Genomic DNA, 24,342 nt, shown 5'->3' with positions numbered 1-24,342 from the left:
GATGACAAGAAAAAGCTTCTTTTTCTCTACTATTAAGATGATGACAACAAATGTGATGGTTGATTTTGCTTTGCAGTTGGGATGGAGATTGATGGACAAGTGGAGAGCGACACAGAAAGTGAAGGTAAATAAAATATGAATAGCTGCTGTTTTTGGAAAGTGTGTTAAAGAATTTATTTTCCTGAGAATGCATGCAATGCATATAAATTGAGATCTACCGACACTCATTTAAGCATTGATCAAATTACTGTCACTGTTTCCACACTTGAATAAAAACAAATCTGGACTTTATATAGAACTTAACTTTTTTAAAAATATTTTGTTAAGGGCTGAGGCAAAAAACAATCTTAATATACAAAATCACTGATGTGAGTAACCTTTAAGTTTAAGCATTCAGATTACAAGTAAGGTTCCTGAAATGTAAAATTATTGCAACTTCAACTTCAGCTTTTGCTTCAGTGCTGCCTATCAAGGAAATTTGACAATTCCCTAAGAGTAGTTGATACCAATAGACTCCTCTAACATTTCGTTTTTCCTCATACTGAACTTAAAGGCTGCAAAAAATCTGATGAACCATAAAATGGAATTTAAAAGTTTGAGATTTTAGTGGTTATCTGTATTTTTGCAGTTCGGATGGCAACTGACTAATTTTTCAGTTTGTGAATTGTTAAATTGATATTAGGAGAAGCAGAAGAACAGAGCTGCAGTTTTCAGGAAAATTTATTCATTTTTACAATATAATAGCCCATTATATATTTCACTTTCAGCTATTTTTCTGCAGTTTAAAAAGCAAAATGAAATATTATTCTCTCTTAATGCATCAAATATATCACTAATATATTCCAGGATATCACTCCTAAGTCATTATCAATGCCTAAGTATCACTATTATATTTATAATTTACACAGAAAGGGGATGGATTCAGATATATGAATAATTTAAATTCCATTGATTTCAATAGTTCTTTTCTAAGTAGCAGTAAGTTTGGATTTTGCAAAGTACAGCATTTTGAAAAGACTGAAAAGAAAAGTCATTATTTTACATTTACAAAATATCTGCATTTGTCTAGTGAAAGACAATATTCTCAATAACTTCAAACTCTTCAGGTTTTTTTTTAAGTAAAACACTTTTTAAAACACAGATTATGACTATGAAGAAGAAGAAGAGGAAGAAAAAGTAGCCCAAAAAAAGAATATAAAGGAAATCGCCAAGGTAAACAGAAAAGCGAGTTATGATAAAGACACTGATGATGAAAATGAAGATCTAGATGTATCCAGGAGGAAGAAACCAAATAAAAAGAAAAATCAGAAAGCATATAATGATAACGAAGAAAACAAAGAGGAGGAAACAGTAAAAGGGAAGAAAAAGAAAGATAAAAAGCAAAAAGAGTTTGAAAACAAGAAAGCAAAAGGAAAGGACAAGAAAAAGAAGAAAAATACAGGTGAAAGGTATGACATTTTCATTATTCCCCAGATCAAAAATCCACATTTGTTCTTAATAATAAGCATTCTGTATATGAGTACAATGGAAAATAATATATTTCCCATTCATTTCACTGACTGGCAAATTACTGGTTTTTAATTCTGCTATCAAAATGCATCAAAATACTATGCAATGAAGCTCAGTGAAAGACATGTAATTATGTTCTGTGTTTGAGCAATCTGGCGCAAACCAAACAGCTCATCTGAGAGTTGTCAGGATAATTTGTGTTTTTCCCCAGAGTAAATCTCTGAAACTAGAAACAATTTGTGGAGTTCTAGACTGCATCAAATTACCATGGAAATGCATTAACACAGCTTTAATCCCAGAAACTCATAATGTTTAAGCATAATTTGAAAGTTCTGTACTGTATTCAGATATTCCAATCCCAATCCATAGGCATTATAGGAAGAGAATCATGTCTGTCAATGGTGGTCAAGTGAAAAACTGTTAAATTTACATATTCAAAAGGTTTCAAACTTCCTCTACAAAAACACAATGGATTTTTAACACATCACAACTGTTAACTGATATTTGTATTCTGTCTCACATGTAACCTATGCCTGCATAACCAACTGTTTCCCTGTTTTTCTCCACCACCTCATCTCAATTTAAATTTTACATCAGTCTAATCATTCCACTGACTCCAATGAAGTGAGCTAAAATTCTCAAAAGCTTATGCTTTTTAATAAAATTTGTTAGTGTGAAAAAATTGCTCCCAAATGGCTTATGTATCTGAAGCATGTTGTCTGAGAACAACCTTTAGGTATGTGTAGTAGTATAAATTGAGCTGCTGCTGATGTTACTGCCCATGTTACAGCCTATCATATTGCATAGAACTGGAAGAACAGGACTGGGACCTGTGGCCTCAGAGTTGCCCATGTCCAGGGCAAGATGTTATTTTCACAGAAGTATCGGTAGCACAATTGAGTCCCCCATATCTGTTGTTAAATGAAACATTTGTTAAGTGAGTTTTGCCCCATTTTATGCCACAGTTGTTAAGTGTAATACTGAAGTTGTTAAGTTAGTAACATGGTTGTTAAGTGAAGCTGGCTTTCCCCATTGATTTTGCTTGTCAGAAGGTTACAGAAGGTGATTGTGTGACCCCAGGACACTGCAATCGTCATAAACATGAGTCAGTTGTCAACTATCTGAATTTTGATCACGTGACCATGGGGATGCTGCAACAATCATAAGTGTGAAAAACAGTCATGAGTCACTTTTTTTCAATCTCATTGTAACTTTGAATGGTCACTAAATGAACTGTTGTAAATTGAGGACTACCTCAATTTAATATTAAATTGAATTTGTAGGGCTAGTAGTGTATGATGATGATTATTTGTATCGGCAGTATTAGTTGGGCACTTGAGGGATGCAAGAGTAGGGAGTGATAAAGGACTTCTAAGTACAAGCAGGCATGATAAAGCTATTGAAATGCTGGGAAGCTATTGCTCATCACATTCTTGGCCAGTCTTTTAAGTAATTTGATACAGCATGGAACTAAAACCATGTTTGCCCAACTTATCTGTTGTTGACAATTCCAACTTCTGTCTCTCCTACGATCATCAAATCACCCAAGTATTTGTCCTGCTGCTATTTTGATCACACGCCCATTTTTCTGCATAGGATGAGCTCTTTATTTGCTAATTTACCAAAGGATGTATATCTATGCTCCCAAGGCCTGGATCCAGAGTAATCAGACAAGTGTCTTCTAAAAAATTATAGCAAGGATCAATTTTCAAAAAAGTATTAACCTAAGTGTATCAGAAAGTAATGATAAATAGGAAAAACCAACATGTAAATATGAAATAACGTTGGCAAAGTAAGGACTTCTGCATCAGATCTAGTCATCCCCTCCAAAAACTGATAGTTCTCCCGAAATTTCCTCTGTGTGCTAGTGGGAAGTATATTATTATATCCTTTCCCACTCCAAATGTTATTGTGCTTACCCAAGTGATCTCCCCTAGCCTGGTAGGTCCTATGGGGGGAAATTTTAGTTTCAGTTGCCAATATCTTGTTCCTAAAATTATCCATTAAATTCTATATTATGAGTCTCCAACCTTTTGGCTCACCTGAATCACATTGAGTGAAGATGAATTATCTTGGACTGCATATAAAATATACAATATAGTTAATGTATATTAATCATATAATAATGTCAGATGTCTAGAATCTTGTGGGGTCACATTACTAACTGTCCAGGACTGTGGGTTGGACATATCTGCTGTAGTGCTTCAGGCGAATAATTTGCCCTCCTACCACTAGCATATGCTATTTCTTTTAATGTCCCTTCTCCCTAAAACTTTAATTTTCTTTACAACCCATTTTTCTTTCTATTGAATAAACTATAGACATCTACTACATAAGCTAATACATATATACTCTTGAATACATACTATGTAAGTTTCAAATGGTACAAAACACAGCAGGTCAGAGAGTTCTGGAGTCCCTTCAGGTAGCATATACACGTGAGAGCTGCATTGGTTGCCGGTCTGCTTCCAGGTCCAATTAAAGTGTTTGGAAGGGTCTTTTCAGTTCTGCCCTTCGGAATATTCTCCTGCTGGAGGTGAAGTCAGTCCCCACTCTCCTGGTCTGGTCTCCAGCAGCTGGCTAGGGCCCCAATAGAGATACTCTATACGGGGCTGATTGATGGGTAGAGAGAAGATCCTTAACCCATGTCCCCTGTCCTCTTGGTCTCCAGCCTTTATTTAATAATTTTTAACTATAATTGTTTTCTATTATCTTTTTATCATTTTTAAGCTTCTTGGAATCACTGTGACAATAAATGGGCAGTATGCAAATCTAATAAATTATAAATAAGCTAACCACCCACAGCTATTTAATATCTAATATTATACTTTTGATTAAAATACCAACAAAATAAACAATTGATTTCAAAGGCAGATTTAAAAATGGCAAATGCTAGCAAGCTATTTAAAAACAGGTGCATATAATATGTTGAAAATATATAACACAATTTCATACAGTATTTTTAAGAATTATTACTGTATACGTAATTGTGTGAATTTGGATTTGGTTTGATTTTGGGTTTTTACTCCTAGTTCCTCCTCATCCACTCCAAACTCTTCAGATGACGAATCTCTCTCTGAAGAGGAACTGGACAAGCTAAAAGAACAGGTAGAAGAAAAGAAAAAACTCATATCTATCATACGAAACAAACCCTGGCGCATGGCAAAGAAATTAACTGTGCTAAGGTACAATATCTTGATGATTACTGTTCACATGACTTCTAGGCATATAAGCATGAGTTTATGTAGGCATTCCGTTCCACGTTCGACAAAGATTATATTCTGTGGCTGTTGGTTGAACTTCTTGAGCATCCTATTCCTAGTCAAAAGGCTTTGCTCCATGGTTGGCTTAAAAGTAAGTTGTTGTTTTTTTTAATCCATGTAGCTAGAAAACAGAAAACTAGAAATCAGTTCTTGGCTGATTTTGTGCATTAATTAAAAATATAAACCTGAATGATTAGAATGGCTGTATTCTCTGGCCTTTTTGATTGTTGTTTTTTTCCATAGGAATCAAGTGACTTTCAGCACTTTCACATGTTAATGTTTCTAAGACTTTAGACAAAACATATTGCTATGATTACTCATTTGCCACATTTATTTAAGAGAATGATTTAATATGTCTGAAATCAATATGCCCTTCTCACAGTTACCCATCTTAGGTTATAATTGTCTAGACTATTATAACATGCTTTACATGGAGCTGACCTTGAAGAATATTTAGAAATTTCTGTTAGTTCAGAATGCAGTGGCCTGAACAGTTTTGCACAGATCTAGACTTACACATGTCTCAATTCTTCTGCAATGGTTATCAATCTTGGTGGTGACCCCTTCTTTAGGGAACATCACTACTCCTGAGGTATAGTTGACCTCCACTTTGTTGTTTTTCTAAAGGGCTCTAAAAAATGGTTTCGTCAGTGGGCCTGGGGACCATGAATGGAGATAGAGCCAATCATGACTTATTTGATTGGGTTGCTATTGCCTTAGGGAGTGAGAGCAAATAGCTTTTTTTAATGGATTTTTATCATACAGTGGATTTTTCAATGGTGTAAACCACTTAGAGTCACCTATGTGTGAGTTGGGCAGCTATATAAATTTGTTTAATAAATAAACAATAATAAAATACATACATACATACATACATACATACATACATACATTCATAAATAAATAAATAAATAAATAAATAAATAAATAAATAAATAAATAAATAAATAAATAAATAAATAAGAGCTCCTTCTCATAAAACAGAGAAACTGCATGGATGAAATTCAGCTTTAATTTCTGTCATTTCACCAAACTGAAAATAATGGTAAATGACCTGCTTCGGAGGTTTAGAGAAAGCAGTGCAGGGCTAGAAGCATTAATTATTTGACTCAGTACATGTACTAATTCATACAGATTAAATGTTGCTCAAGATTTGCTATAAAAAGAGAAAGAAGAAGGTTGGTGCTATAAAGAAAGCAAATCCAGGGTTTGGACACTAACGGATTAAAAAAGAATTCTGCAAAGGAAGTAAGATTTTGTAGTATATCTACCTACATCACAAATGTTACAGTTTTTCAATGTGTGACCTACTAGAAATTTTTCATAAGCTTATGGAATTATGGTTTTACAGTGATCTGTAGATCTTGGAGAAAACTCCAGTGCCTGTAATGAAAACATATCATTCATTACAGCTATACATTTAACATCTCAATGTGAATAAATTAGGTGCAGTTTGCCAGCTGAACTAAACAGAAGATTATATTAGATTAGATTAGATTAGATTAGATTAGATTAGATTAGATTAGATTAGATTAGATAATCTTTATTGTCATTTTTTACTATGGGCACAACGGCACACATAAAAATGAAATTTAGTTGCTTGCTCTCAAATTGTACATATACATAACATACATTTAAACATCCTATATACAATATATGTATAGACCTACACCCTTACATATACGTAACATATAAATATTAATCACTGACCAACTTGAATATATAACAGAAGGAGGAAGCTTTAGAGTTCACAAGGTTAATACTGTATGGAATAAAACTGTGACTGAATGTTCTGCTTCGGATACCACGGAGCCTCCTCCCAGAAGGTAAAAAGGAAAACAGGTGGTGAAGAGGATGTGTAGTGTCCCAGACAATCTTATGGACCCTGCAGAGGCTTCCTGTTTGCGATCGCGGCACTAGAGGACATGCGGGGCAATCGCTCTCTCTGCTGTCTGGTTTTCTCCCACCTGAAAAGAGTCGGAAGTCATCCTGGAAGGGCGACGAGTGTGAAGAGGACTCCTGAGCAATAGCAGAAGGGTGGCAGCCCTCCTGTTTGATCCTGGGCAACTGTTCAAACTAATAGGGAAAAGATCGGCCATTAACAAGCAAGCCACTACCAGCCGAGACCAAAATTACTAACAAGCACTTTGAAAGCACCGCGGAGGAATTGGGTGAGATCCTACCTTCTTTCTACCCCAAGTATTTTTCCTGTAAAAAGCCTCTGGAAATTTCTTCCCCCTGTGAAAAGAGAGGGAAGGGAACATTTTCCTCCCACCCTCTAAAATGGCAGCGCCTGATTACCTAGGGGAAATAAAGCCTTGAAAAGAACTATTAAATAATTGGATTTGCTTCTTTTTGATATTTTGGGACCCAAAAAGTTCCTACTTTCACGGGGATTTGCTACTCTATCTACTCGTAAAAAAGATGAAAAAGAACTTTAACTGGATAAAAACCTAGCCTGGGATTTGAAAAAAGATTTTAAATGCTGTCAAGGATATCTTGTGGCGAAACTTGGTACAGCAAGTGAATATTCTTGACAAAAAGACCTGCTCATAGCCCAGATCTGTCCTTGGTATTATCTAAAAGAGATTAAAAGCTGAGAGAACAGCTGGGTGATGAAATTGCTTTTTAGGACTGTGGAGGTGAATACTTACTGACTCTCATTTAATAAATAGCCTTCACTAAAGGACTATCTATAACCACATCAGAAATGGAGGAGGACCAGCAACAAATTTCACTTAACTACAAACTTATACTTGAAAAAATTCTTGAAGCTACTGAGATAATTAAAATTATACTGAAAGACAATCTTAAATCTACAAAGCAAAACCCTGATTGCAACCAAAGAACCTACAATTCAAAAAACAACAGAAGTGGAAGAAATTAATACCAAGACAGAGGACTTTAAAGAACAACAAGTACAATGTACTGAAAATCTAGACAACCAAATCCTGACTTCAACTAAAGAATTTACAACCCAAAAAACAACAGAAGCGGAAGAAAGTAATACCAAGATGGAGGGTGCTAAAGATCAACAAGTACAGCCTACTGAAAATCTAGACAACCAAACAACAACCATAAAATTGGACATGACTTTTTACTTAGATTAGAAGAAACCTGAGGAAGAAGACCCGATGGAATTGAAGACAAATATGTTAGTGCAAATATGGGTATCTGGGCTACCAGGGTGACAACGACCATAAATGGGCCAAATCCTCTGGAAAATTGATAACTAGATGGTCTCCTTTGGTTCAAGTAACATGTACAAAAATGAAGGGAGATCTATCTGATGATCTAAAGGCATTGGTATGGAAGCCTGGTTGGCATAAAAAGAAAGCTAGAGTTAGATTTTAAAAAGGGAGTCTTTTGATTTATTAGAGAGGACTCTCAACTAATGGGCTAAAGGGAGATTTTGAGATGAAGGGAAATATGATTATTAGATTTAACTATTGTTGGAAAATGATAAAAAATAAGGGATTAATTGGCCTAATACTGAGGATTTAGATTTATAAGGGAAATGAAAATTATTAGGGAATAGCTTCGAATTATTGTTTAGCCCAGATAACACAGACAATGGATTTGAGACAATGAAGGATACTCCATTAGTAAGTAGTGATTTACTAGGATGAGAAATAGAAAATGTTTATAAAATAAAATAAGAATATATTCAAGTAAGTAATAGGTGTATTATAGATATAATTTTTATATAGTGAAATAAAGGAAATTTGGGTTACCCTAAATACTATGGATATTAAAGGTTAAATTGGAATATGGTAATTAAAAATTAAAAATTAGGTAAAATTTAAATACAGGATGTGGATATATATAAGCAAAAATATAATGATAAATGTTTTAACTGAGCTTGTTATAATTAGAAATTTGCTAGCTTAAATATGATATAGCAAATGTTAAGGGAAATGGAGAAGGAATTTTTTGATGATGTAACCTGAGATATGTACTAAACATTTTGTTATTGTACTATTGACTACCCAATCACCGTGCTGCTTTCCAAATACTCAAATGTAAAAGTCGGAAACCAATAAAAAACTTGTTATAAAAAAAAATCTTATGGACCCTGCTGAAGCAACGCTTATGTGCTTTGTCCTGGATGGAAGGGATCTTTTCAGCCATCCTCACCACTCTCTGAACAGAAGAGATTTGGTGAGGGTAACTTATCTATATATGATGAGAGGTCATCCTGAATTCAAACAGTAATTCACTAACAATATTGTATTATTAAATAGAAGTGATTAAATCAGTTTATAATGCAGACAGAAATTATCTTGGAGAAGGAATTTCAGATCTATTGTTACTTCAAATTTCTATAATTAGACCATGAATCAGTTTTTATTTTATTTATTTATTTTTGTCAAATTTATTTGCTGCCCCTTTCGTGGTTCAAGACAACCCTGAGCAGCAGAATTAGCTCTGTGAGTTCAACCACAGTATTTTAATATTTGCAGTATACTATATTATGATTAATGCCAGAGTAAGTTTTAGAAGTCATTTTAACCAACTATTTCTGATGGACAGGTATATTACATCACATCACATCACATCATATCATATCATAATAGATAAGTATAATCTTTTTCAAATTTTTTTTTACTTAGGGAGGCTCAAGATTTTGTAGAAAAATTTGAAGGTGCTTTGGGAAAGGGAAAAGGAAAAAAGTTGTATGCATATAAGATGATGTTGACAAAGGTAAGTGCCATAAGAATTTGGGTTAAGCAATTTTTCCCATACTTATTATATCGGCATTGTTCATAAGATGTTTATACTACTGAAATTTGGAAGTCTATACAACTTATATTAAAAATGAAAATACTGATACGAGTTTCAAAACCTAAAATTCAATGTTTGGCCGATAGTAAATCTGAAAACTAACTTGGATAGATGCATCTCTTCCACTGCATTCTCTAAACACTTCATTCTAAACACTTTGAAGTCTACTCTCTTCCCCAACTTGTTAACAAAAGAAATGCAGTTGTGTGCAGAGTACAAAGAGTGTTAAGACTAAATAAAACAAAGAACAGGTATGACTACAAGTTGTCCCTGTCTTTTTTCCCCACCTTTAATTATGTTGCTAATGAATCTTTTTTTAGCAGGAGTATGTACTGTAAGAAAGTTATTAATACCACTTTACAATGCCTTGGTAAAGCCACACTTGGAATACTGCATCCAGTTTTGGTCACCACGATGTAAAAAAGATGTTGAGACTTTAGAAAAAGTACAGAGAAGAGCAACCAAGATGATCAGGGGACTGGAGGCTAAAGCATATAAGGAACGGCTGCTGGAATTGGTATGTCTAGTTTAACGAAGAGAAGGACGAGGGGGGACATGATACCAGTGTTCCAATATCTCAGGGGCTGCCACAAAGAAGAGGGAGTCAAGCTATTTTCCAAAGCACCTGAAGAAGCAATGGATGGAAACTAATCAAGGAGAGAAGCAACTTAGAACTAAGGAGAAACTTCCTGACAGTTAGAACAATTAACCAGTGGAACAACCTGCCTCCAGAAGCGGTAAATACTCCAACACTGGAAGTTTTTAAGAAGAGACTGGACAGCCATTTGTCCGAAATGGTATAGGGTTTCCTGCCTGAGCAGGATTAGATGGCCTCCAAGGTCCCTTCCAACTTTATTATTATTGTTGTTGTTATTATTATTATTATTAAAGCAACCTTTTAAAATCTTCTGAATATTTCTGACAATCATTTCCTTGCCCTGACATAAGGAAAAATAGGAAATTATATTAATTTTTACAAGCTGAATAGCAGACATTAAGTAATACTTTCTTTAGCCCTCCATGTTCCCAATCACAATAGATAATGTGGATTGGAGGTTAGGCAAAAGCTATTTCTTTTCCTAGTATTAGCAATAACATGGCAAAATCAAAATGCTGGGGAAATGCAGCATGTCAGCAAGATAAAGGCAGCCTCCCAGAAAGACAATTACATCCTCATTGCTACAACTGTTCTGGAAAAGAGAAAATGAATATGGGTTCATGCAGAACAACCTCTAAAGCCAAGTCCAGCCACAAAAACTGGAGAACTCATCCACTGTTGGCTATATGGTCTATTATTAAAGGATCTGATGCAAATTTTACAGTGCCAGCTTTTGGGATGCCCAGAAGAGAAGTTTAGACTCCTTTTATAAGACAAAAGTAATAGAACTGGCCTAACTTGAAGAGCTGAAGAATTAAGAGTTAAAGAACTAATGGTTATTACTCTTATATTTCACTGAACAGTCAGGTAGAGGTTTAGATTGGATTTGGCATTTTGGCATTTTTAATCCCATTGAGTTCTTTCCGAGTATCTGAGATAGGCAGATATTGTATAATGGTGTCATCGCAGGATGTGTGCTGTTCCAAATAAAGCTGCCATTTTGCAATTGACTGGTGGTGATTTTTATCAATGCAAATAGTGTTCAGGTTGTGCTCCAGTGCCATTTTGCAATTGACTGGTGGTGATTTTTATCAATGCAAACAGTGTTCAAGTTGTGCTCCAGTGCGTTTGGAGGCAAGCTCAAAGGAGGTCTGTGAGGCTGCTCCGGGGAAGGTCATCCCACCCCTCCTCACAAGGAACACCTGGCTTGGTTTGATTTAAGCAGAGGCAAGGGGAGATTGTCTTAGTCAGGAACAATTGTTTTGCTTTGGCATGCACTTTCCCAGCCTTGGAAAAACTCTGCCTTGTATTGTGCTTCTGCCTGTGGAACTCAACCTTGCCCTGTGGACCTGGAATCTTGTGCACAACTTATAGACCTTGCTGTGTGTACCTGTATCCTGTTTTTGGGCTTCCTCTCTTCTTTTGCTATTTGGCTCTGTTGGTTATAGGCTTTGTTTGTGGAACTGTGGGTGGCTTCCTTCAGTGAAGTTTGGGGTGGACCTTTGCCAGCTGTTTCAGGGCAATTTGTTGTAGAATTAGCAGAGCAATAAAGGAATCAAAGCTTGCCTCTGCCTAGGTGAGCTGGGTCATAACAGAAGGTTTTGCTGCCTAGAATAGCATACCAAATGGTGATTTTCTGTTTTGACAAGGCAAGATACCAAATAACAACACTTTTTTTTTCCATTTGAGTTATACAATTTTTAAAGAAGCTCTCCCCTGTGTGGGTACATAAAAAATAACAAAATCTTGCATAACTACTGTTCTCTGTAATTATGCAACTGTCAAGTTTACTTTTAATGGTATTCTTGGAAAAACAAACAGAAAACATTTCTTCCTTCTGACCACTCAGAGGGACCAAGTTTAATTGAAATGCATCAGATTTAAAAACCCAGCACATCTTCAGTTTTCATGTTTTTCACTAGCATTTAAACTCTAAAGCATTTCCCAAGTCTTTCTTTACTTTAGCCTCCAATAAAAGCACATTTTGCTTTGTTTCTTTTCAGAAATGGGTAAAGTTTAAGAGAGATTTTGATAATTTTAAGACACAATGTATACCTTGGGAAATGAAGATAAAAGAAGTTGAAAGTAAGTTAACATTTTTCCACTTAACCTACATGTCTAAATATTATTCTGAATTCATAACACAAAACCAGTTGAGAATGGATGAAGGCGGGGCTTATATAAGTTGACAGACAGTCTTTGAGACTGTGAGAAAATGTAAAGTAACCTGGGAGGAAATTATAAATCTGATTGAATCAGATTTCAGTTTCAGACGTTTGCTCCTTCCTCCTTCCCCAAAAGAACTTTGGAGAAAGAACTGAATGCATAGTACTAGACATTGAGTCATATTTAAATTGATAACTCATTACAAATCTATCCTGTTCTCTGGAAAATTCAGTTTTAGGACTTTTCTAATTGAAGCTTATTTATTTTTTAAGGTCATTTTGGTTCTTCGGTGGCATCTTATTTCATATTTCTGCGATGGATGTATGGCCTAAACCTGGTTCTGTTTGGCTTAATATTTGGACTAGTTATAATTCCAGAAGTAAGTATATACATTAAATAGTTAATTTGAGAAGTGTAGTTATCTACCCTATAAGTAGAATTATAGGTACCAGGTTTTTTGAGACTATATATATAAAATCACAATACATTTATCATTCCATGCAACTATAATTTTAAACCTAAATGTTTTTTTGGGGGGTGTGTGGGGATAATTTCTTTATCATGCTAGTTACTTTTATTGAATCAATTGCCTATTTGCCAATGTCTGTGGCTGGCTTACAATGTCCAACATACAAAGTAAAAATGTAAAAGTAATCCTCTCCCTCCAAATTTTAAAAGATGGAAGAAAATACATATCATCCTAGCTCAGAACTGTGGAAATAAAAAACAGTAACATTTCATCTGTGTGTGTACATGCATGTATCAAAATAAATGCCTTGTAAAACAATGCAAAATTATCTTTTACTGAAAATCAGAGCGGGGCCTTTAAAAATGTTTCATGTAGAGAGGGAAAAGGATTGAGAGAGGAAGAGGAATCAGATGGATTATTCAATTCTAAACATATATAAACAGAAATTTACCTTCTCTCTGGTGAAAGTGCTAAGGATCCTTGAAATGATGAAATGATTTAAATTAAAAAATGGGCTCTCTCACACTATTTTCTTCAAAAGTACTGGAACACATTCCTTTGATCAAATTACCTTTATCTCTAATGGGAGAATGTTCATATTGCAAGCCAAGTGAAAAGTTATCCAAGCCAACATCCTATAGTTTCTCCCTATACTGTATGCCCCAATATGGCTAGGTAATACAGCATATAACATGAAACTGGCATATTGAACCAGAATAGCTACTGTCTTTTAAAACATAGTCTTCAGTTCCTCTGCTTTCCAAAGCTGTGTCCATGATGTCTGGGCAATATAATGACTGAAGTCTAAGACATTTGCATTTGCAAAACAGCCCAACCTATCAAAAACAGTACCATAAAAAACAGATTAGAAACACAAGTTAAGATAGGCAAGAAAATGGTGAGTACCTGTCCAGCCTAGACGAGTTCAAATCACCAGGACCAGATAGATTACACCCCAAGGTTCTCAAGGAACTGGCAGATGTGATCTCAGAACCACTGAACTATATCTTTCAAAGCACTGGGGAACTACCGGAGGACTGGAAAAGAGCTGATGTAGTTCCCATCTTCAAAAAAGGAAAAAAAATGGATCCAGGAAATTATAGACCTATCAGCCTGACCTCAATACCTGGGAAGATTCAGGAAAAGATAATCAAACAACGAATCAACGAACACCTAGAAGCAAACAAAGTCATTACCAAAAGCCAACATAGGTTTGTCAAAAACAGATCATGCCAGACAAATCTTATTTATTTATTTATTTATTTATTTATTTATTTATTTATTTATTTATTTATTTATTATTTGAATTTATATCCCGCCCTTCTCCTTGCGGACTCAGGGCGGCTGACAATCAATTAAAAACACCACTAACAATCACAAGTTAAAATTAATTAAAATGAAATATTTAAATTGTCTAATTAAAAAGTAATTAAAAACCCCTCNTCCCGCTTGTTGGAACAGCCATGTCTTGAGGGCGCGGCGGAAGGAAGGGAGATCAGGGATCACCCTGATCTCTGGGGGCAGCTCATTCCAGAGGGTGGGAGCTCCCACAGAGAAGGCCCTCCCCCTTGGGGTCACCAGCCGGCACTGTCTGGCCGACGGCACCCTGAGGAGACCCACCCTGTGGGAGCGTACTGGCCGAGGGGAGGTAATCTGTGGCAGAAGGCGGTCTCGAAGGTATCACATTCTTTGACCAAGTGACAAAATTAGTGACCAGAGGAATGCTGTGGATATAATTTATTTGGACTTCAGTAAGGCATTTGATAAAGTCGATCACAACCTACTACTTGATAAGATAGAAAAATATGGATTAGACAGCATCACCATCAGATGGATGTAGCTGGCTGACCGGCCGTACTCTGCATGTAGTCCTCAATGGAACTGCATCTACAGTATATGAAGGGAAGTGAATAGAGGAGTGCCCCAAGGCTCTGTTCTGGACCCAGTGTACTTCAACATCTTCATCAATGATTTGGATGAGAGGATAGATGGGGAACTCATGAAATTTGCAGACAACACCAAACTGGCAGGAATAGCCAATACTCCAGAAGACAGGCTTAAGATACAGAAGGATCTTGACAGACTTGAACACTGTGCGCTATCTAACAAAATGAAATTTAATGGTGAAAAAAGTAAGGTTCTACATTTAGGCAAGAAAAACCAAATGCACAGGTATAGTATAGGAGGTACTTTGCTCAATAGTAGTAACTGTGAGAGGGATCTCAGAGTCCTAGTGGACAATCACTTAAATATGAGCCAACAGTGTGCTGCAGCTACCAAAAAGCCAACAAGTGCTAGGCTGCATTAATAGAGGGATAGAATCAAGATCACGTGAAGTGTTAATACCACTTTACAATGCCTTGGTAAGGCCACATTTAGAATACTGCATCCAGTTTTGGTCACCATGATGTAAAAAAGATGTTGAGACTCTAGAAAGAGTACAGAGTAGAGCAACAAAGATGATTAGGGGACTGGAGGCTAAAACATACAAGGAACAGTTTCTGGAATTGGGTATGTCTAGTTTAATGAAGAGAAGAATGAGGGGAGACATGATAGCAGTGTTCCAATATCTCAGGAGTTGCTACAAAGAAGAGGGAGTCAAGCTATTCTCCAAAGCACCTGAAGACAAGACAAGAAGCAACAGATGGAAACTAACCATCTGTTGGAGATAAGCAACCTAGAACTAAGGAGAAATGTCCTGACAGTTAGAACAATTAATCAGTGGAACAACCTGCCTCCAGAAGCGGTGAATGCTCTCACACTGGAAGTCTTTAAGAAGAAATTGGACAGCCATTTCTCTGAAATGGTATAGGGTTTCCTGCCTGAGCAGGAACTAGATGACCTCCAAGGTCCCTTCCAACTTTTATTATTATTATTATTATTATTATTATTATTATTATTATTATTATTATTATTATTATTATTATTATTATTATTATTATCATCATCATCATCATCATCATCATCATCACCATCATCATCATCATCATCATTATTATTATTATTATTATTATTATTATTATTATTATTATTATTATTATTATTATTATTATTATTATTATTATATAGAGCAGGCATGTCCAACTCGCGATGTCACGTGACGTCGCGCAATGTATTGGGCCGGTTTTGCCATTACTGGCAATGGGGTGGGCATGGCTTCCATGTGACTCATCCGGCCCATGGGCCGGCAGGTTGACACCCCTGATATAGAAGACCCAGATTGTGAAAGATGATCTAGGATAATTACATTTTTTTCTCCAAATACCAAGTCATTACCATCCCTGCTATCTCATTCCTATTTAAATAGGTCTGTGTAATGCCAATGTATATGTAAATTAACCCTAAGAGCTAAGTTATGGATTCTATTTCTCAGATATGAATTAAATATGTACATTAGCACTTGCCACCAATTACATTATTTGATGCTGATATGCTACAGACAACAATGTCACATCTCTGTTGGGTTCTAGGTGTTCGCTGAGATTGGCTTCATTCTTATAAATATTTCATGACTAAACTAGTTAATATAATCAATATTTTTACATGAGAGAGTGGGTTTTTCTGGCTTTTTTCATGGATTGTCTTCTGAGAGCCAAGCTACATCACTTGAATGCAAATTAGGTTCAACAGTGACTTTTAGCCACTGGATAGGGTCCTGCCTCAGTGAACCTCTGCTTCTGATGGTTACATTTTGGGTGCATTAACTGTTCAAAGCTGGAAGAAATATACATCTCCTTGTGTTTCTTCTTTTTGCTGAACATGTTGTTGAATATCTTTCTTTTCAACATGGTTCAGCTATTTTTAATGGAGCATACATACCTACACACGTGCACCATATTGAGCTCCTCCTTTTGTCAACCTGTGGTTATCATTTGCCTGTTTCTTTCTTTTCAGTCCTTGCATTCATTTTCTCACACACATACTTGTATGCACATACATTGTTACAGTGATTACGGTACAAACTTTAGGTTTAAATATTAAAACAGTTCCCTCCAAGCTTCAATAATTGCCTCAACTTGATCTTCATTTTTCACAGAGGTTTGAATACTACATAGAGAAATAAATACAATGCTTTTAGTGCATTCAAAAAGAAATAATCCATGAATTTTCAGCAAAAAGAGCTTTTTTGTCTGCCAAAAATAAATGAAATCCACATTGCTGCTTATGAAATATGTTGTTTAAGGTGAAGTTGGGACAGTTTAAACCTTTGCATATTTGTGAGCATTGTTGCTATCAATATTTTATTTCCAAGAATGAAAAGCAGGACCGATAGAAACCATGCAAGAAAATATATCACCATAACAATCCATAATGAAAAAGTATGCTATAAAGGGGAAAAAAGAGGTGCAAAAAAATTCTATTATCCTATCTATTCTAATAGGTGGAAAAGAATTCTATTTATTTTAAATATTTACCCTCCAATTCATATTCCTCCTAGTTAGGCCATTTCTCACACTTATGATAACAGATTTTTTCCCAAATTTTAGCATCAACACTTTTGCTACTATTATATTTCAGATTAATTCTACCCAGCAATTATTATTTCTTTTCTTAATATCTGTAAGCATAATTTTATTTGTATATGGCTAACTATCTATATATCATTGATTATTTAGAAATTAAGTTCTTAAAACAGAAAGGATTTTCAGAATTTCTCAGAATCCAAGTCATGGTCTTCTTCTCAATTGTTCTATAACCAAATAATTGTTTATTTTATTTTATCATTTTATTCAATTTGTACATCATCTAACTCTCGATGAATCTGAGTGGATTACAAAAAGAACAAAAACTATTAAAAAAGTAAAGTAAGAGCATAAAAGAAGACACAAACGTGGCAAAACTGGGTAGCAACAAACACACCCAGTCCTAAAGCTATATTATTTCAAATCTTTATTAGCAAAGAATAAGCTATAAAGGACTTGTATTTGGGGGAATATTTATTAAAGCCAATAGAAGTAGGATTCAGTCAAAATATATTTAATGCACATTGAGAGACATTTGCTTTTTAATTCATATGTTTCATCTAATTCATCCTCAGTTTCACACTTTACTGCAGGGATCCCCAACCCCGGGTCTGTAGACTGGTACTGGGCCATGGCACGCCAGCAACCGGTCTGCATAAACAACCAAAGCTCCATCCATGGGATGCAGGCAGCACACAAAACAAGACACTCTCTAGTCCGTGGAAAAATCTTTCTCCACGGACTTGGTCCCTGGTGCCCAAAAGGTTAGGAACCTCTGCTTTACTGGGAGGCAAGCCATTTGTTGCATTTTTTTATTTTGTTGTTCAGTTGCTTCTGTGAATAGACATCATTTTACTACAATTGTCTGTAGCTTCTTTGAGCTTTTCTAAGCTCATGTTTGTGTCATCGCAGCAATATCTTCTGTCAGTCTCTTTTTTAATTGCCTTTAATTTTTCCCAGCATTAGAGTTCTGACTTTTCATTATTTATCTCAGTTTTAACTTCATTATTACAAATATATCCTTTGTTTTTATTGTAGTTCCACGATTCTCAACGCCTTTTTTTAATCACCACAATTCAAAGACATTTTTCTTCATTAGCCTATTCTAATGGTCCAGCTTTCATATCCATCTGTTATAATTGGGAACAGAATACACTTTATATAATGGAATAGCAGACTAGTTTTGGCACTTTCTCCCTCTAAATTCCTTAAATCTTCTTTACTTCTAGTCATCAATATGGTATCATCACCATATTTGAGGCTGGTCATATTTTTTCTGTCAAAGTTAATTCCAATTTTTATTTCTTCTAATCCAGAGGTCCCCAATCCCCGGGCCACGAACCAGTATAGGTCCTTGACCTGTTAAGAATCAGGCCGCACAGCTGGAGGTGAGCAGTGGGCGAGCAAGCAAAACTTCATCTGTATTTGCAGCCACTCCCCAATGCTAGCATCAACGCCTCAACCCAGTGGTGGGATTCAGCCGGTTCGCACCACTTCAGCAGAACTGGTAGCTAATTTTTTGTTGCCCAGGTCCAGAATGGATTTCCAGAAGTGGCATCCATACAGAGAACTGGTTGTTCACATATTTGAATCCCACCACTGCCTCAGCCCCACCTCTGATCATTAGCCATTAGATTCTCATAGGAGTGTTATTGTAAACTGTGCCTATGAGGGATCCAGGTTGCGCGCTCCATGTTCCCCCACCCGGTCCATGGAAAAATTGTCTTCCACAAAATTAGTCGTTCGTGCCAAAAGGATTGGGGACCACTGTTCTAATCCATCATTTTTACATTATATTTTCCATACAGATTAAGTTAAAAGGTTGAATCTTAGCATATGCTTTTCCCAATTTTCAACCATTTTCAATATTCAATTCTAACTGTTGATTCATGGGTTATCATACCAGTTCTTCAACAGGAGGTGAAGCAGCTCAATACAGTGCTTAAGGAATGTCTATAATTTGATATAATCTACATAGACAAAGTAGAACAATCTGAATAATGGATGTCTTTTTGCAACTCCTAAGCTTTTCCATTATCAACTGTTTAATAGTATGATCTCAGATGCCTCCGCTTCTTCTGAATCCAACTTGTACATCTGGCAGCTGAAACCCGGATTACAAACTCTTACTTACTTGTGACGTATATGCAATTATATAGTTAAGCATTATTTCGCACTTTTGCTTTTTGATATTGGAATAGAAATGAGTATTTTCCAATCTTTTTCACCATTTCTGTGTCCTTATCTGCTTACTGTATAAACTGAAGTAGACTTTTATTCTGTTATTAATAGGTGAGAAATTTTAGCACTTCATATAACATTAAAAATAATTTTGTTATAGATTTTAATGGGCATGCCATATGGAAGTATACCTAGAAAAATTGTGCCCAGGGCTGAACAACCCACTGCTATGGATTTCTCTGTTCTTTGGGATTTTGAGGTAGGTACTTCTTGCATTTTTGTTTAACCTTAGTTCCTCAGTCTTTTATGATTAAGGGTACGGGTTAAGCAAAAAAGATTAAATGTAAGCATCACAAATGAAACGTATATTGCTGGTCATCCTACCGAAACAAACATTGTTACATAATATATGTATTTAAATGAACTATATATATAAAATAAGTATCGTAGAAATGTACAATGACATTAAGCCTGGTTCGGTTTTCATTCTCCTCTGTTAGGGGAATATTATTTGGGAGTGGAAGAGCAGCTTATGTGATTTCTTCAACAAATGCATAACACATTTACTGCTTTGTGAATTTGGACTATGTGATTTGGAATTTATTTAATGTGGAGCAATATATAGAACAGTAAGATGCAAAGTTCACCGACTACAGAAAAAATTGTGAAAGAGCAAAATTGCACTTATTTATTTAAGGAAGCACAGGGAGTAGGAAGCGAAGAAAGAAACTAAAAATGTGTTTAAATGTTTTTTTAAATGTTCCTTTGATTTATAAGGCAAGAGTTATCTTAACTGTGCAGCAGTCACAATAAATATATAAATAATGGTAAATAATAATAAGCTCTGATTCCATTGAAGAGGTATTTTGCCTCTGTAAAGTAGCTAATGACCTGTTGGTTTATTTATTGGGGTTTATTTATAAAGAAATAAAGTGCTCCAGCCAAAGCTAACAACAGCATTCAATGTGACATACTCTAGAAAAACATTATTTTCAAAGTATGCAAGAAAACATATTGGGAATCAAATTTGCAACAGGATAGCAAGGAATTAAAGCTAACCTCATCCATTTCTGCCATCAAAACCTGATTACTTTTCCATTCTGGTGATATGGACAACCTGGCCAGGCAAATAAGCCTTTAATCTCAAAACACCTGAAGAAGAATATCAGACATTCCTTTCTCTTTCTAACAATAAACAGATGAATTGGCTTTTTTTATATACACAAAATCAGCTGCCTAAGGCAGATAAACTAGTCCTGTGTCATTCAGTTATGAAGAAATATAACCTACAGGCACAACATTTCCTGTAGTTCAAAGATACAGGTAATCCTCGACTTAAAACCATTCGTTTAGTGACCATTCAAAGTTACAACAGCATTGATAAAGGTGACTTATGACCATTTTTCACACAACTATATTTCAGCATCCCTATGGTCACATGATCAAAATTCAGATGCTTGGGAAGTGGCTCATATTTATGACGGTTGCAGTATCCCAGGTTCATGGGATCATCTTTTGCGACCTTCTGACAAGCAAAGTCAATGGAGAAACCAGATTCCCCATAACAACTGTGTTATTACCTCAACAACTACAGGCACAACCACAATTGAGCCCAAAATTTCTGTTGTTAAGTGAAACATTTGTTAAGTGAGTTTTCCTCATTTTACAATCTTTCTGGCCATAGTTGTTAAGTGAATCATCGTAGTTGATAAGTTAGTAACATGGTTGTTAAATGAATCTGGCATCCCGATTGATTTTGCTTGTCAAAAGGTTGCAAAAAGTGATCATAGCAACGGTCATAAGTATGAGTTAGTTTGCCAAGCAGCTGAATTCTGCTCACATGATCATAGAGATGCTACAAAGATCGTTAAGTGTGAAAAACAGTCATAAGTTACTGTTTTCAGTGCTGTTGAACTTTGAACAGTCACTAAATGAACTTTTATAAGTTGAGGACTCCCAACAGAGATTCACTTAACAACTGTGGCAAGAAAGGTTGTAAAATGGAGCAAAACTCAATTAATAAATATCTTGCTTAGCAGCATAAATTTTGGGTTTAATTGTGGTTGTCAGTCAAGGACTACCAGTATGTTTCATTTAGTATATGGTTGGTTAAGGGTCGGTGTTGTCTCTGGTTGGCTGTGCGGTTGGTTTGGACACCCACACCTGAAGCCCTTATAAACAGAAGAGCACTGACACAGACATCTCCTAAACTCCGTTGAAGATGTTACCTAGCTTGGTTATGAAATGTTTGGAAACCAACCCACAAGCTCGGAGAATGAACTTTCACCCTCACATATGTGTAAATCCAATCCTAAGAATTGTATTATAGAAATTATAACACCAGATAAACTATATGTTAGCATTTTATAGTGATCCTTATCCCATGGTACTATCTCTGCAGGCTCACAAAGTTAACCTATCTACGGATGCATTGAAGGTCAGGACAATATATTTCATAGAGTATATATCATTAAGATTAGATTTAACAGTGAAAAAGATGAATAGTCAGTATTGTTGATCCCAGTATGCCCAGCTTCAGGTAGCGTAGATGAGCTAGATTTCAGCTCAAATAATATTTTTCCAGTAAATCAGTTATATAATAAGATGACAGACAGGTTTCATTTTAACTGAAGACATTCATTTTGGAAAAATGTTCTGGAGGCTATAATTTTCATTTTATGCTTGCACTGGAAAAAGTCAGAGAAATAACAGGTAAGACATTTCAAGACCACCCAGCCAATAAGAATATTTTTAATGATAATAATAAATTCTGAGTCTTAACATAGAAAAATGAGGATGTTCATATTGTTTATTTTATTTTTGCATTTGCAACATGATAATGAAAGAACAGATCTAAACACTACTATGGAAAATGTGCTAAAATGATTGTAAGCATGGAACAGAATATAGGAGGATTAGAGTATACAAGCTCTTCCCATATTGTTTAGAAAAGCAGAAATAGTGCTCTCATGACACTGCTATGACAACATAATTTGAGGAAACTATTATTTGAAAAGATGTTGGCTGACATATAATACTTACTGATTATTTGAAAATTGTTTTTAAAATGTACCTGAATACATTTGCCAAATCTAGCTGCCAAATCCAAATACTAAAAAGTAATGCTTATTGAATTCAGATATTTTTAAATAAATACATTGAAGATTATGTTAAAATTGATACCATATAGAATGTACTAGACAGACTTCAATAACCAGAATTTTAAAATGAATCCAGTTGATCCTCAACCAGCCACTTATAATGGAATAAGTTTAGATTTTAAATTATGTAAATGGACATCTGATATGGTCCTTTCCTCCTTTCAGGGTTATATTAAACATTCAGCCATTTTCTATGGCTACTACAACAATCAAAGGACAATTGGTTGGTTAAAGTACAGGCTACCAATGGCATATTTCATGGTTGGTGTCATCGGCGTGTATGGTTATAGCCTGATGGTTGTAATAAGATCGTAAGTTCTATTTGTTCTTTATGTAGTTCCACACTATATATTCTTCCCATGAAGCAACCATATACCTTTCAAACCGAATAGAAGGAAACAGAAAAAGATGTACATCTTCAGGATATTGACCTTGCTTTATTGCACTATCCCAAAAAATACAAGGAATATATATCAAAATTGAAACTGCCCACTTATTCTATCTTAATCATAAAATCCAAGAAATTGGAGAATGTCAGCTTAATCTGAGACTATATGGTATATTAATATGGCCCTTATTCGAAGGTTTGCCAGAACAGCATATGTGAAGCATTTGTTCGCTCATTCATTCATTCATTCATTCATTTATTCATTCATTCATTCATTCATTCAATATGTCCCTAAATAGTGATAAAGATTTTAATAAATGTTTAATAAGTACAGAGAAAACACAGAAATTGCTGCAAAAAATCTGTGCATAAGAGAGACACCTGGTGGCTAAATAGACTATATATTATTCCATCTACAGGATGGCCCGGAATGCCCATGAAGACACAGGGGATGGAGATGATGAGAACTTCATTTTTAGCTGGAAAATGTTCACTAGCTGGGACTACCTTATAGGCAATCCAGAGACAGCAGATAACAAGTTTGCATCCATCACAACTAGCTTCAAGGTACCCTCCAGGCAAGATGCAAACACCTCTGTTGTATTGCAACTTTGGCAGAATTTCAAAGGAGAAAATATAGACATTGTACATAACAACTGAATCCTCATATCCAGCATTTTATCAGAAGATGTACAGGTTGTGTTTTTTTAAAACATTGTAGCTACTTGTATGATCAGTGTCTTCATTGGAAGGTTTCGTTGATAATATTGTTGCTCTATATAGTCGATATTGAGGTCCCATGTGACACATTACAAGTATCTCATGTTGCTTGCTTTTTTTAACACAGGTATATAATTTTTCAATTCAATATTCTCATCAAACATAGACAAACTTTTTAAATATATGATAATAAAATTGCTATAGGTTTTAAGGCCCCTAATTCCGGGGAATTTCTATCTTTAACTTTGCATGGAGATATACTTCCAGTCAGAGTTGATGCGCAATTTGGAGGTCTTCCTGGACTCTCAAAGAGCAGATGGCAGCTATGGCAAGTGGTGGCATTTTGCATTGGTTTGTCTTGTGCACCAATTGCTCCCATTCCTGGGCCAATGGTAACTCAGACATCCACAGTTTAGATTATTGTAATGTTCTCTATATACTTGTAGCGCTACCTCTTTAGAGGCCGCCAATGCCCAGGCCCTCCCAGCCACAACCCCCCTTGTCCAGCCTTGCGGTAATGTTCTTTAGAGATCGGTGAGATGTCTTACAACCGGAACTCATGCAGCATTGATGGGTGGCAGGCTCTTCTTGTTGAAGCAGGACTTTCAGGCACGAACTTAACCGGTCACAATGGTTGAT

The 24,342-nt window shown here is 35.5% G+C and overlaps 1 protein-coding gene across 1 annotated transcript in view; it reads left to right on the top strand.

Annotated features, from left to right (window-relative positions):
* The first annotated feature begins 4,653 nt into the window (after positions 1 to 4,653).
* Positions 4,654 to 24,342, top strand: part of TMC2 (transmembrane channel like 2) — a 39,712-nt gene continuing 20,023 nt past the window's right edge. The window contains exons 1-7 of the mRNA XM_029285455.1: positions 4,654 to 4,694; positions 9,386 to 9,476; positions 12,159 to 12,240; positions 12,594 to 12,700; positions 19,595 to 19,693; positions 22,761 to 22,906; positions 23,403 to 23,550. Coding sequence (XP_029141288.1) covers positions 4,669 to 4,694; positions 9,386 to 9,476; positions 12,159 to 12,240; positions 12,594 to 12,700; positions 19,595 to 19,693; positions 22,761 to 22,906; positions 23,403 to 23,550 — 699 coding nt within the window. The 5' untranslated portion in view covers positions 4,654 to 4,668. The remainder of the gene's footprint in view (positions 4,695 to 9,385; positions 9,477 to 12,158; positions 12,241 to 12,593; positions 12,701 to 19,594; positions 19,694 to 22,760; positions 22,907 to 23,402; positions 23,551 to 24,342) is intronic.

This window comes from Protobothrops mucrosquamatus, unplaced genomic scaffold, assembly GCF_001527695.2.
Source record: "Protobothrops mucrosquamatus isolate PMUCROS unplaced genomic scaffold, P.Mucros_1.0 scaffold_177, whole genome shotgun sequence".
Classification (NCBI taxonomy): Eukaryota; Metazoa; Chordata; class Lepidosauria; order Squamata; family Viperidae; genus Protobothrops; species Protobothrops mucrosquamatus.
The sequence above is the reverse complement of the archived record's forward strand: the minus strand, read 5'-3'. Positions and strand labels throughout refer to the sequence as shown.